This window comes from Metopolophium dirhodum, chromosome 9, assembly GCF_019925205.1.
Source record: "Metopolophium dirhodum isolate CAU chromosome 9, ASM1992520v1, whole genome shotgun sequence".
NCBI lineage: Eukaryota > Metazoa > Arthropoda > Insecta > Hemiptera > Aphididae > Metopolophium > Metopolophium dirhodum.
Genome location: NC_083568.1, coordinates 10,797,572 through 10,810,051, shown reverse-complemented (window position 1 = coordinate 10,810,051; position 12,480 = coordinate 10,797,572). Strand labels below are relative to the sequence as shown.

The 12,480-nt window shown below is 25.6% G+C and overlaps 1 protein-coding gene across 2 annotated transcripts; it reads right to left on the bottom strand.

The window, feature by feature from the left end:
- Positions 1-64: 64 nt before the first annotated feature.
- Positions 65-12,429, bottom strand: LOC132952540 (DNA polymerase alpha catalytic subunit). 2 transcript variants are annotated; one of them, XM_061024863.1, is made up of 27 exons: positions 12,199-12,427; positions 11,920-12,120; positions 11,622-11,821; positions 11,205-11,338; positions 10,829-11,012; positions 10,650-10,745; positions 10,471-10,574; positions 9,840-9,921; positions 9,467-9,631; positions 9,224-9,391; positions 8,978-9,154; positions 8,689-8,890; positions 8,186-8,457; positions 8,013-8,129; positions 7,577-7,641; positions 7,263-7,509; positions 6,971-7,177; positions 6,742-6,897; positions 3,343-3,591; positions 3,077-3,282; positions 2,738-2,999; positions 2,481-2,655; positions 2,315-2,426; positions 2,169-2,232; positions 1,966-2,100; positions 1,505-1,612; positions 66-598 (listed from the first exon to the last, which is right to left on the bottom strand). In XM_061024863.1, exons 1-27 carry the CDS (start codon positions 12,212-12,214, stop codon positions 389-391), a joined length of 4,314 nt encoding a protein of 1,437 aa, XP_060880846.1. In that variant the 5' UTR covers positions 12,215-12,427; the 3' UTR covers positions 66-388. The 2 variants fall into 2 exon arrangements, with proteins under 2 accessions (XP_060880845.1, XP_060880846.1); XM_061024862.1 differs by having other exon boundaries at positions 65-598; positions 9,224-9,631; positions 12,199-12,429.
- Positions 12,430-12,480: the final 51 nt, after the last annotated feature.

Below are 12,480 nucleotides of genomic sequence, written 5' to 3'. Positions count from 1 at the left end.
AAGCATACACTAAGTAAATAAAGCCACAAATGGATCATCTCAGATGAATAAATTTAATTATACAAATTCTACAATATATTTGCTATGTAATTAATTTTTATTATAATTTATACTAGATAAGATATAATAGAAATGATACAAGTATTTTATTATTCTATTTTATTTATGTTTAGTAAAAATATGAACACTATACAATTTAATTACTAAAATAAAAATGTATTGTACAATTTTGTGTTTGAAAATATATTAGAATTAAATAATGATAAGCATATTAAATGGATTTTTGGGTTTTATGATAAAAGTAAAATATTAATAATAGATATAGTAACTATACTAATTAATAATAAAATAGGTAAATAATAATGTATTATACAAAATGTAATATTAACTAATATTGGCCAAATATTTGTTTTAAGTTAACATAGTAGAAATCATGATGTTTAAGCACTTTTTGAACTTTAGCTTTTAATCTACTATAAGCTATATATAATGGATCTTCAATAGATAATTGTATTTCCCTGTTTCTGAGTAACACTTTGTCAATGTCAAATAAAAACAGGTAATATCTTAATTGAAACAATAGTTGGCCGACTGAATACTAAAAATATAAAAATATATTTCAAATTAATTAATCATTCATTCATTAAGCAAATAAATACATTTTTTATTGAAGGGAAACATATAATATGATAATATATTAAAATGTTATGAATAACAATTTCAGATTATTTCAAGATGATTATATTATAGTTGAAATTATGCCAAGTAAAAATTGTTTTATAATATATTTTATACTGAACAATTAAATTGTATTATTATTAATTACATATACTTAGTTATGAAATTATTTAGGTATATGTTACATTTTAAATAACCTTCGTTATTAAATAACCCTATGTTTAAAGAAACGTTTGGATTTCACTTATTATACAGGAAACTCGAATATCCGAGAAAAATAGGGAAAACTGAACTCCAAGCAAATTCTGTGGTTAATCTACAAAATACGAGTTGTAACTAAAAAAACTATTATTATATTATTAAAAAATTATATTATGTAATATTAAATAGTATTTAAAAAAAATGAGATAAGTATACATTCTATTTTTATTTAAACATTAATTTACTATATACTACATTTACATTTTTTTTTTCATAAAAACATTATATTGTACCCATAAACACTATTTATAGAACTGTAGACAGAGCCATGCTAACTTTCATTTGCGCCCCTATTAAACAAATATATTTAAAAATGTGCCGCCCTTTAAAATACAACTTTTGCTGCCCTAAAGAGCGTGCCCCACAGTTTCATGGAAGATCACTGATAATTATTAGCCCATGGATGATCGAGAGTTGACTGTGCATTGAAAAATATATGTTACACGAGGGAATGATATGGCAACAAATTTCAACTTACCAAGACTATGATATTTGAACATGTTTAAAATACTTAATATATGAACCACTAACAAGTAAGATTATAAATATTAACTGAGATTCTTACTTCCTTTTTTAACGTTCCTGATTCACATTGTGTACAAATTTCATCACTTGTTCGGGGTATATATTTGCTTTTATAATCACAAGTACTATCATCACATACATAATGACTCTAAAAAAATAATTAAATAAATTATAGTTGAGCGATGTGCAAAATACACATATATAAAGTAAAACCTCTGAATAGTGAACACTCTCAGTCACCGAAATGCTGTTTGCTATTTAAAGGGGCTAAATGTTTGAGTTTCATTAAATGTAAATAAAACATTAACCAACAAAATCGATGAAACATTGGCTGTCAGTCAAGACCATTAATATTTATGTCTTAATCGTTTTATGTTGTCGTAATGTTATTGTAGTAATCATTTGTGTTTTATTAATGTCCACGTTCCCAAACGTCCGCTATTGGAAGGTTTTACTATACATAGAATATCATTAAATAAAATGCAAAAACAAATTAATTACCTTATAAAACTTTATCGTATGCTTTCTTATAGCTGACCATAAAGTATTTTCCATCATCCCAATATATTTATATGGTGAAATATAACATTCTGAATTAGAACAATTTTCTAAGGAAAATTCTAATTTACCATTAGCCTAAAATATTAAATCAAATTAGTTAAAATTAAATTTTTTATTGAGATCAATAATAATCTAAATAATACCGTTTTAATTGCTGGTGAAAATATTTCTACTTCGGTTTTACAGCCAAGACATTTGAATTTAAATCTAGATTTACAATTTAAGATATTAATTACTTCAAGATAAAATAATATTGGTGTGCACATTAGGATTTAGGAATTGTACTCACGGATCACAACTACTAAATCTTGTTGCATCATCTAAATCAATTGCATTTTCTTCAAGTGAATTCTCATAAATTGTCTTTGTCCTTTGATTTTGGTACTGCGTGGGATCAAGACCTATTAAAAAAAAAAATTAGATTTTGCAAATTCATAAGATAGCTACAACCAAACCTAGATGTTCGGCAATCATTTTAGCATCAATGTCTTCTAATGGTGCACATAGTCTCATTATTACTGGATGTATTTGTTGTGATAAATAATACTTGAAATCGATTTTTAAAGTAGTATTGTTTTTTAGCTCGTCTATATGATAAACTCTTTGATTTGATGCAAAATTTGTTCCATCCTATTGATCATAAGTCATACCAAATATTTTTAACTACTGTTTATCAATCTATTTATCTTTAAAAATATAAATTTAAACTTACTTCACAAACCACATATGATACAGTATCACCTTGTCTAAATTTAATACTTTGTTTGTTAAGCCGTTGAGCAATGGCTACATGTGGTAATGCTTTAGAATCTGAGTAATCTTGAGGTGCTTTAGTTAATGTTTTACTGATGGCCAAAAGTCCCAACGGAATATTATTTCCCTCGCAATCAACTCTAAGTTTTTCCAATTGAGCACAAATATTTGATACTCTTTCTTCAGGAGATTGATCAGATAATATTTGTCTCAAGACAAATCTATAATAATAAATTATGTTTAATTAGCAACTATGTTACCTATTGTTAATATGGATGAATAAAAAGATTAATTTTACCGCCCAGCTTCTTGTGATAGTTGTGACCAATCCCTTCTTACAATATCCAACCCTTTGATCTCTTCCTTAGTTATAAATTCGCCTGAGGGAAGTTTTGATATAGAAATAGCTGCATATTTTTTTTTTTTTAATAACAACATGTATTTAAAAATTCCATCAATATCTAATTCCACTTGTTTGTACATTTTATTGACTTCAGCTTTAATCTAACATCAAATAATACATATTTAAAAATGAGAAAAAAGTATACTATATAAAATACACACTTTATAACCAATTTTCATAACTTGATCATAGTCAACACAGTTTGAGTTGATCATTAATGAATCTGTATCTCCATAAATAACATCAAATGTTAATTTCTCAACTAATGCTTTAGTACTAATTAATATCTCTCTTCCTTTAGCGGTAATTAATGCAGCCAATGGCTTAGCATAAAAACGGGAATGAGTAAATCCCAAACATCCATACATACTATTGGCAGTAAGTTTGAGTGCAGTTTGCCTCAAATTATACTATAACAAAAATAAAAACTCAAGATAATAAAATATTGTTTAAAAAACATATCTAATGGCTAATGTTTATATTTTGATTACATTTTAGTCTCTAACCCTAGAATGCTAACCATTTTATCCAATATCATTATTCCCCTCCTGTATATCTCATAGGTATATTATGTTCTATATCTATCCTGATAAATTTAACGATCTAGCATGTCCAGTGTCTTCGCAGCATTTGTTTGTTAAAGAAATACATCGCGGAATCGACAAATAGTAAGTAATAGTAGTATATTTGACGAATAGTTAATAAAATATTTACAATTAACTGAAGATTGGTTGAGATCAAGACTTTCAATTACTAAATTTCCAACAAATTTGGAGAAAAATATTGAAGATAGTTTAGGAATAAAAGACACAGTTCCACTACAATCTCAAGAAACAGAAGAGGAAACATCAATCAACAAAAGAAAAATGTGCAACAGTGGTGTGGTGAACTATTTTAATTGAAGGAGCCAAGTATATTTATTCCATCCACCCACCCCTCAAAACAGGTTGTATACCAAATTTTTGATCGCAACAAATACCATGTAGAAAACATACAAATTGGATAAAATAAAAAACATTTTAAATACTATAAAGAAAAAATAGTAATCATTTTAATTAAATATAATTTATAACAATATTTAAACAAAAGTTTCTTTAACATATCTTGTGTAGAAAAAAAACTTTAATATAAGCATTCAATTTATAATGGTAATTTCCAATTTTATCCATATTATTAGAAATAAACTTGCTTATATGCGTCAACTCGTGTGTTCATAATTTAGAAGCAATACATTTTACAAATCTACCACCACCGGGACTACCAGGCGCGGACTGGTAAAATAGGGTACGGGATACTACATAATTTAAAGGACAAATAACAAAATGGTGGGTAAGTGGATGTCGCTCTGCTGTACAGTATAGTACAAGTGGGTCACTGTAATGGATGGAGTTAAATTTGAATTCAATGATATAATATCATTGTATAAGAAAAACGATTATGAGCGAAAACGGTCAGCCAGCCTATCATATTACCAAGTATATTTGATGATATTATTGTAAATAAAGTAATTTATATATAACCTATTTACGTGGAACTTTGTCTTAAATTTTTAATCCTTAGCTATAAAAGTTGAACATTTTATAAATTTTTAAGTACAAAATAATTATTAAGATTATAATTTGATTAATGTTGTCAAAATTTGAAATTTAAATGCTTATAAAAAAAAATTGGGCCTATGTATTTTTAATATTTTTCAACTACTATTGTAACAATATATCTGGAGCCCCTTGCATTAAATTTTCACGCTTTTTTACCCAAGAAATAAAATTTTATTGTTACTTATAAAAAAAAAAACTAAAAAAATTGAAAACTGACAATGTCCGCAAACAGCTCAAAAAAGAGTCAAATTATTTTCAAAATGTTATGGTGTATAGAAAATGCTAATACAAACATTCAGTGAAATTTTCATGTATCTACAGTTATTCGTTTTTGAATAACAACAATATAGCAAAATCGTTACGTGAGAAATCGAGTGAATATCAAATGTTGTAAAAATATGAATTTCAAACGCTCATAAAAATTTAATTCGACTTTCTTGTAGACATTTTTTTTTGATAAAGGTAGACACACTTATGGATAATCTTGTATTACATTTTCAAATCTTAGATTTAAAAAGAAAATTTTTTATGAATTTCTAACTAAAAATAATTTGCAAATTTTCGTAATTTTCACGTATTTTGTCAATATTTGAACTTAAGATGCTTATAAAAAAAATTGTGACTATAGTATTTGAATTTTTTTCATCTATCTGAAAAAATATACTAGGAGCCTTCTATTAAATTTTCAAGCTGTTCCTAAGCAATTCAAAACAAAATAAAATATTTTTTAAATTTTATTGTGTATAGAGAAAATGCAAATATAAACAACCAGTGAAAATTTCATGTATATATGCTAATTTGTTTTAGAATTGCACCAAAAACCAAGATCGATTTTCTCAAAAACAGATTTTGCGTAAAAATTCCGGTTTTTTCTGAATTTTTCTTTTGTTTTTCTTGTCAATTTTGAAAACTACTGAGAAATTTTTACTTTTGACCCCTCAAAGTACCAACTAGATTCACTTTCCTATCAGAAAAGATACTGTTGAAGAAAATCAAAGCATTTTTACTGTCCTAAAAGATGACAACAGACACAAAAATTAAAAATTAAAAAAAAAACCAACACATAATTGTAAAATGAATACATTCATCGCTCTGCTAAGAATATTACCAAGTTACAACAAATTTCAATCAAAATTGTACAATATTATAGATTACTAATTATTGTAAGTTGGTAACGATCTGCTGTTCATTAGGTGTCTAGTCTTTAAATATATAATAAATAATATTAGACAAATATGCTGTAATAATGCTGTAGCATCCCAGCCAGTCTTTGCCTGGGCACCACCCTCAAAAATCAACAGAGCCGCGACTCAAAAAAAACCGCCTCGCCACTAAGCTATTGTAACAACAAAAAAATATCAAAAACTCAATGTGCAACATGTAAAAACATATTTGTGGAATGTGTAACTTGTCCAATGTGTAATGTAACCTGTGTATTATCTACACTTGTTTAATTGTTTTGTACTTTTATGAAGTTATAATTTATGTTGAGGTTGAACGACTTTATATTTTAAAAATGAGGGAAAATGTTTTTTTCCCTAATATTATTAATAATAAAGTTTTCTAAGAGATTAATTATTGTATTTTTATTAATTATATTTTTGATTTATTGAATTAAACCAATTAGTTGTTCATAGTATTTAAAGTATTCGTCATATTGACGAATGGTTAGAAATAAAGTCGGATAAATATGGTTAGTTATTTAGGGTTAATAAAATATTCATAAATACAATCTATATATTCTCTTTTGTTTCAATTTTATTGAATGTATTAATTGAATAACTCTTAAGTTAAGAAACCTAATAGTATTATGTACATGAACGATACACTTTTCATCTTTATAAAATATACTAGATGACCATGGAAATAAAACTAAATTGTCAACTACTGACACCTGATGGCATAGTCATGTTATGTTATGTTAAAATTAAATTAGTTCAACAATAAAATATATTTAATCACCTGTTCTTTAAGTGTAGCTGATATTTTTGGATCATTCATTAACTTCTTTACTTCTCTTCGTGAATCCACCAACGACTTAATTTCGGCAGGTAAGATACCACGAGCAACAGATTGATTTGGAGTTAACTTTAATAATTCAGCTATTTCATCATCACCCTAATTTAAAAAAATAATTTTTTGATAAATTAAACATAATATTTATTAAATATAATTTATAATTTATGTGAACCTCTTGAGCAAGCAATGTTCGAAAGCTAACTGTAGTGAAGCAAATATTGTATTCTTGAATTATGCTTGGATAAAGTGAATTGAAATCCATTAATAATATCATTTTGTCATAAAAACCAATTTTTGGATCAAGTACAAGACCTCCTAAATATTGAGCTTTTTTACGTCCATTTTTTTTAGTATTCTCTTCTTCTACATTATCTTCATTCTAATTTAATTAATAAAATATTAAAAACAATTATAATAAATAATGAATATATAATATATGTACACATAAAAAAAAAATGATTTACTTTATTCATTGATCTTTTTTTATACTGTTTATCGGGAAGTATATAACCTTTTTCATTAAAGGCATGCAATAATAGATACTCATTCCTTTCAGCACGACCACCAATTAGGGTTCTGGATAGTAAATTTCCCGCTACTTTAGTAATTTGAAGTGCTAAAGGCAGTACATTCATTTGACACATAAGTCGCATTATGCATGAAGTATCCATAATTGTAAATTTGATGAGCTGCATTAAAGATACAGCTGAACTGAAAATATAAATTATTATATTCTTTAGTCTTATTTTTAAGATATTAATTTATTCTAGAAACATACCAATACATATAACTAACTTCATCATCAGATAAATTAAACTGTTCATTTTCTTTGACATTGAGAATCTAAAATTAAAATTAATAATAATATAAGAACAGAACACAGAGAATAAACAGGGTGAGGTGTTTGAAACTTGCCTAACCAACCTTATTCATATGCAATGTTTACCATTATTATTATTTAAAGTTCCATATCAATTATAAATCATCTAACATTAAAAATTGTGGAGCAAAGCGCAACTATTTAGTACTCAACGCTTATATGGTGTTATTTCAAATATTAATATTCATAATTTTTAACTTTTAATAATTGTTTCATAACCATAATTTATATCAATGAAATAAAGGGCTCAACTTCATATTGCTTAAATCTTTGGATAATTACCAATGATGTTTAATACAGTTTGGTAATACTTATATTTAAAAATATAATATACCTGTTCGGATAACGAGTATAAATCATAGCTTCTTGCTTTAATCAATTCTTTTGCAGAAATTTGAGTATCACAAATCAATCTGCCACTGAGCACACTTTTTTCACTCATAAATTTCCCCTAAAAATTAATATTAGTAAATAATATGTTGATATATTAATATATGTTATAATTACTTTTTTGGGAAATAAAGTCCTACGAAGACGACCTATTTTTGACCAGTTTTGTATTTTATTTGCTTCTAAACGGCCTACAAGTGTTGATAATATATAACTACATATATCGTGTCCAATTATCATATCTGGATCAATTTTGGACAACTTGGCAAGAAAAAAAGTTAACAATGCTCGTTCAGAATCCATTTTAATAATTTTAGAAGGATCTCCACATTTTTTTAATTCTTCTTGATATCGAAGTGGCCATGGAATGTTACTTGGACGTGATATTGCTAATTTAAAAATTATATTTTAATTACAAAAATAAAATAAAATATATAGACGTATTAAACTACTGATTTACAATATAATTTAATTATAAGGTCATTAAAAAGAAAAACATTAAATAAGAATTTTGAATATGCAGGTAATGATAAAGTGTATTTTAAAGGTAAAACAATTAACTAGAAAGTAAAATAATATAAGTAACTACATATTAAACAATATAGTATAATTTTAATCACCACAAAAAAACTGATTATGAAGATGAGACGGTGGAGCTTGATCTATTGGGAAATGTGTATGCACCAAACAACTTATAATTATTATTTCATTTTGTTTTGTTTTTCTGTTATATGTAATTCTTGGATTTAAAGTCATTATGACTATCGGTGGCGGTGAAGCAGTAGGTGCTAATTGTATATTTTTCATATCTAAACACAATACCTAAAAAGTATAATTTATTAAACATTAATTGGTGAAATGCAAAATGAGGAGCAATTCAATGTATATACGTATATACATTATATATACCTCGATTTTGCACCAACTCATAGGACTATTTGAAAGTTGAGGAATTTTTATGTCCAACCAACATGGTCCTTTAATCTTTTGATCTAAGAGCAGAAGCTCTAAGAATGAAGTATTAGTACCAAATACTCTGCTAAATGTTTTACCACTTAAATCTTCAGGCAAAGGTGGATGGGAAGCCTAGAGAAATTAAAAAATATATTTATTTATGAAGATTGTTATTTAACATGCATATAAATATTTACTAACAGAATATCTTATCTCTAAATATTCACTCTCATCTGCGACATCAGCTAGATCAAATGCATATTTTTTAGTAATTTTGCGTGATTTAAAATTTTGTATTTGGTACTTGTCAGTGAGATTATTAAATTCATTATATACATCAACCATTTTTACTTCTTCATTGTCAGATGTCTGTAATGATATACATGATATTATAGTAGTAAATATTATAATATTAATACTTTTAAAATTCAATTTAGATCTTACTGTATTTCTTGGAAGTAGAAACATTCTTCTTTCAATATTTTTAACTACTACACAACAGCTTACATATGTATCAAAATTAACAGGTTTTACTTTGCCAAAAAGAAATACAACTCCAGGTTGTTTAAACACGTCTTCAAATGCATCCAAGTAAAAAAAACGAAAAACCTAAAATTAAATTATCCAAATTGTTATCTAATTAATAAATCATATAAATTAGTATTTTAATACAGTGAATACCACTTAATAGGATTGATGAAAAATATATTTTTATATTCATTTTTAAATGAGTATGACGAAAGAAACTGATTATTTAACTAATATTAAATGATGGGCACTGTATTACATATAAATACGAAGAAAAATAATGACAAACTTGAGTTCCATTCTTATCTGATGTCAGAGGCAGTTTAGAAGAAATGTCATGTGGTAAAGCAACTTGTTCTTCCTCTTGAACACTATATATAATATAATTATAAGATTTTATTTTAACAATTTTGAGTAATTTGTTTATTTGAATATCTATCTGTAGGGTACAAACTATAAATAATACAAAATTGAGAGGACTTATATGACATATCTAGTATTCAAATTTCGTTAAGTTGTAGTGTAAGTAGTGTAGTAATAATGTTACTCTATTTTATAATATACAAACATAGTTGTATTAATGTACTTATTTGGACCATCAGTGTAAATAAGTATAAATAAAAATATAAAATATCTTTAAATACCTACTAATTTAAATTTTAAATAAATATTATTGAATAGGTTTGAGGTTCTTCCACTCTCCAAATATTAGTACTGTATGATCAGGGAGGTAACAGAAGTGTATATTACAATTTACTATTTTAGAAAGAAATATATTTTTAATATTATTAAGGAGAGGTCCTTCTTATGATTATTGCTTAAAAATTTAATTAGGGTTTCTCAACATCAAATGTTTTGCTTTGTAAAATAAAACTATACATAAATAACAAATTATTTAAAAATTAAGAAAATAACATTACTTTTCAATCGGCCATTTTGTATCTTCAAAGTCAATTTTAATTTCTGTTTTTGTCAACTCTTTTTTCACACTTAATTCTGTAAGTTCCATAAAACTTTTTTCCGCCTATATAAATTTAAAGGACCAGTTATAATTACAAATATACATACTAGTAAATTTGTTTTTTTTTATGTAATATACCTGGATAGCTTCTTCAAAATCAAAATCTTCAATACAGTCATCCATACTTTCATCAAATAATTCTTGCTTTATGGGATTTTCTGTTGCCAATTCAGGCTGAAAAATAAATTAAAAAATATATTGATTTATATCACTAATTTGAATCTTATAGTCATCAATAATTCAATTTAATACAATACTTTTTTTATTGGTTCTGCATTAAGTTCTTTAGCTTGAGAAATGTTTTTATTTACATCATTGGAATCATTTAATTTAGAACTTGGACTTTCTACGTTTTCATCGGTATTTTCTGTTTTTATAATAATATTATTAACAGGTGTCCGAGGAGATTTTAACACAGTAGAAAATGATTCTAAATATCCTCTGTAAAATATTAATAATTAACTTTGTGTTTTAACCAAAAAATAATCAATCTGTTTAAGCTTCTATCGATTTCACATGGTTAAATTATTTACAGACAAATTTGAGTAATAACTTATATAAGTTTTAAATAAACTAATAAATAACTAAAAATTAGAACAATTTACTTCAATAATGAAAATCAATATACTCTACCTGGTTTGATTTTCTCTTTTAATTTTTTCTGTAACTTTATTATGAACTAATCGTGGAGCCCTTGTAATTTCTGGTTTATCCAATTCTTGAATTAAATCATCAAGAATATCATCTTCGTCTATATTAACTGGCACCTTAGTAAATTTAATATAAGAACAAAAAATATATTTTACACACAATATACTTGAATTAATAATAAACCTATTAAGTTTGGATGAAGGATTACAATTGAATTTATATAAACTTATTTTTAGAAATATGTATAAATTTAAACAAATACAAATAATATTAAGTGTTTGCTTTAAAAGGCTGACAAACACTATAATAGGTACTGCAGTAACTGCTGTAACTTTAGTCTGTATAGAATTAAATTTGAAATATATTCTATGCTAAATTAAAATTATTTAATCTACGAACCTCTTTTTTTTTTTTTATAGGCATATTAGCAAACATTTTCTGGATATCCCTATTTGAAGATGGAAGATCTTCATCAAAACTTTTATCAGCTCTACTTCTTTTTTTACCTCTTCCTTTTTTTTCTTCTTTGACAATAGATGCCTCGTCCAAATCATCATCAAAAATTTCTCTTCCATCTTCAACATATCCATCAACATCATCTAGCAGAAAACAATTTAATAATAGCATATTTATACTATATATGAGATGCCTAACATGATTATTGATTTGCATTTGTAAATTAAGTATATTTATTTACAATCATCAACAATCCAATTATCCTGTTGTCGTTTAACCACCCTATCTGTGTATTCTTGTTCTGAAATTTCTTCATATACATTTTTCATTGGTTCCACTTCATATTTATGTTTAGTTCCATCAGATTTGAGCTTTTTCAATTTTGCTAATGCTTCAAAACGACTTGTCTGCCCAGCTTTTTGTCGCTTTGGTCTTGATGTCTCTGTTTATTATATAAATATAATATTATACTAAGTACATAAATCCATGAATCACTTTCTCTAAAGTAAATTAAACTTACCTGGATTATCATTCATTTTTAAAATTAATTAAATAAAATTGTTCATTCGTGCACACAGTGGATATTACAAACAATTTAGGTTAATTTTTAATAAATAAAATATTTATTTTTTATTTATAATTAAAATAGTAAATACTAAATTATTGCAAATTGCAAAAGCCAAAAGACAAAAAGTATTATTCATAATATTGATATTATACAATAAAAACACAACATAACCTATAACAACTTAGGATTTCCCGCCAATAAGCAGATTAACCAATATTATTTTTTAGTACAAAG

What these genes read in the sequence shown, in the direction of transcription:
- LOC132952540 (XM_061024862.1), bottom strand. An exon ending in TCATAATCAGTTTTTTTGTG is followed by an intron (nt 8,458 to 8,688) that starts GTGATTAAAATT and finishes TTTTTAAATTAG; the next exon opens with CAATATCACGTCCAAGTAAC. An exon ending in AATGATTGCCGAACATCTAG is followed by an intron (nt 2,427 to 2,480) that starts GTTTGGTTGTAG and finishes TTTTTTTAATAG; the next exon opens with GTCTTGATCCCACGCAGTAC.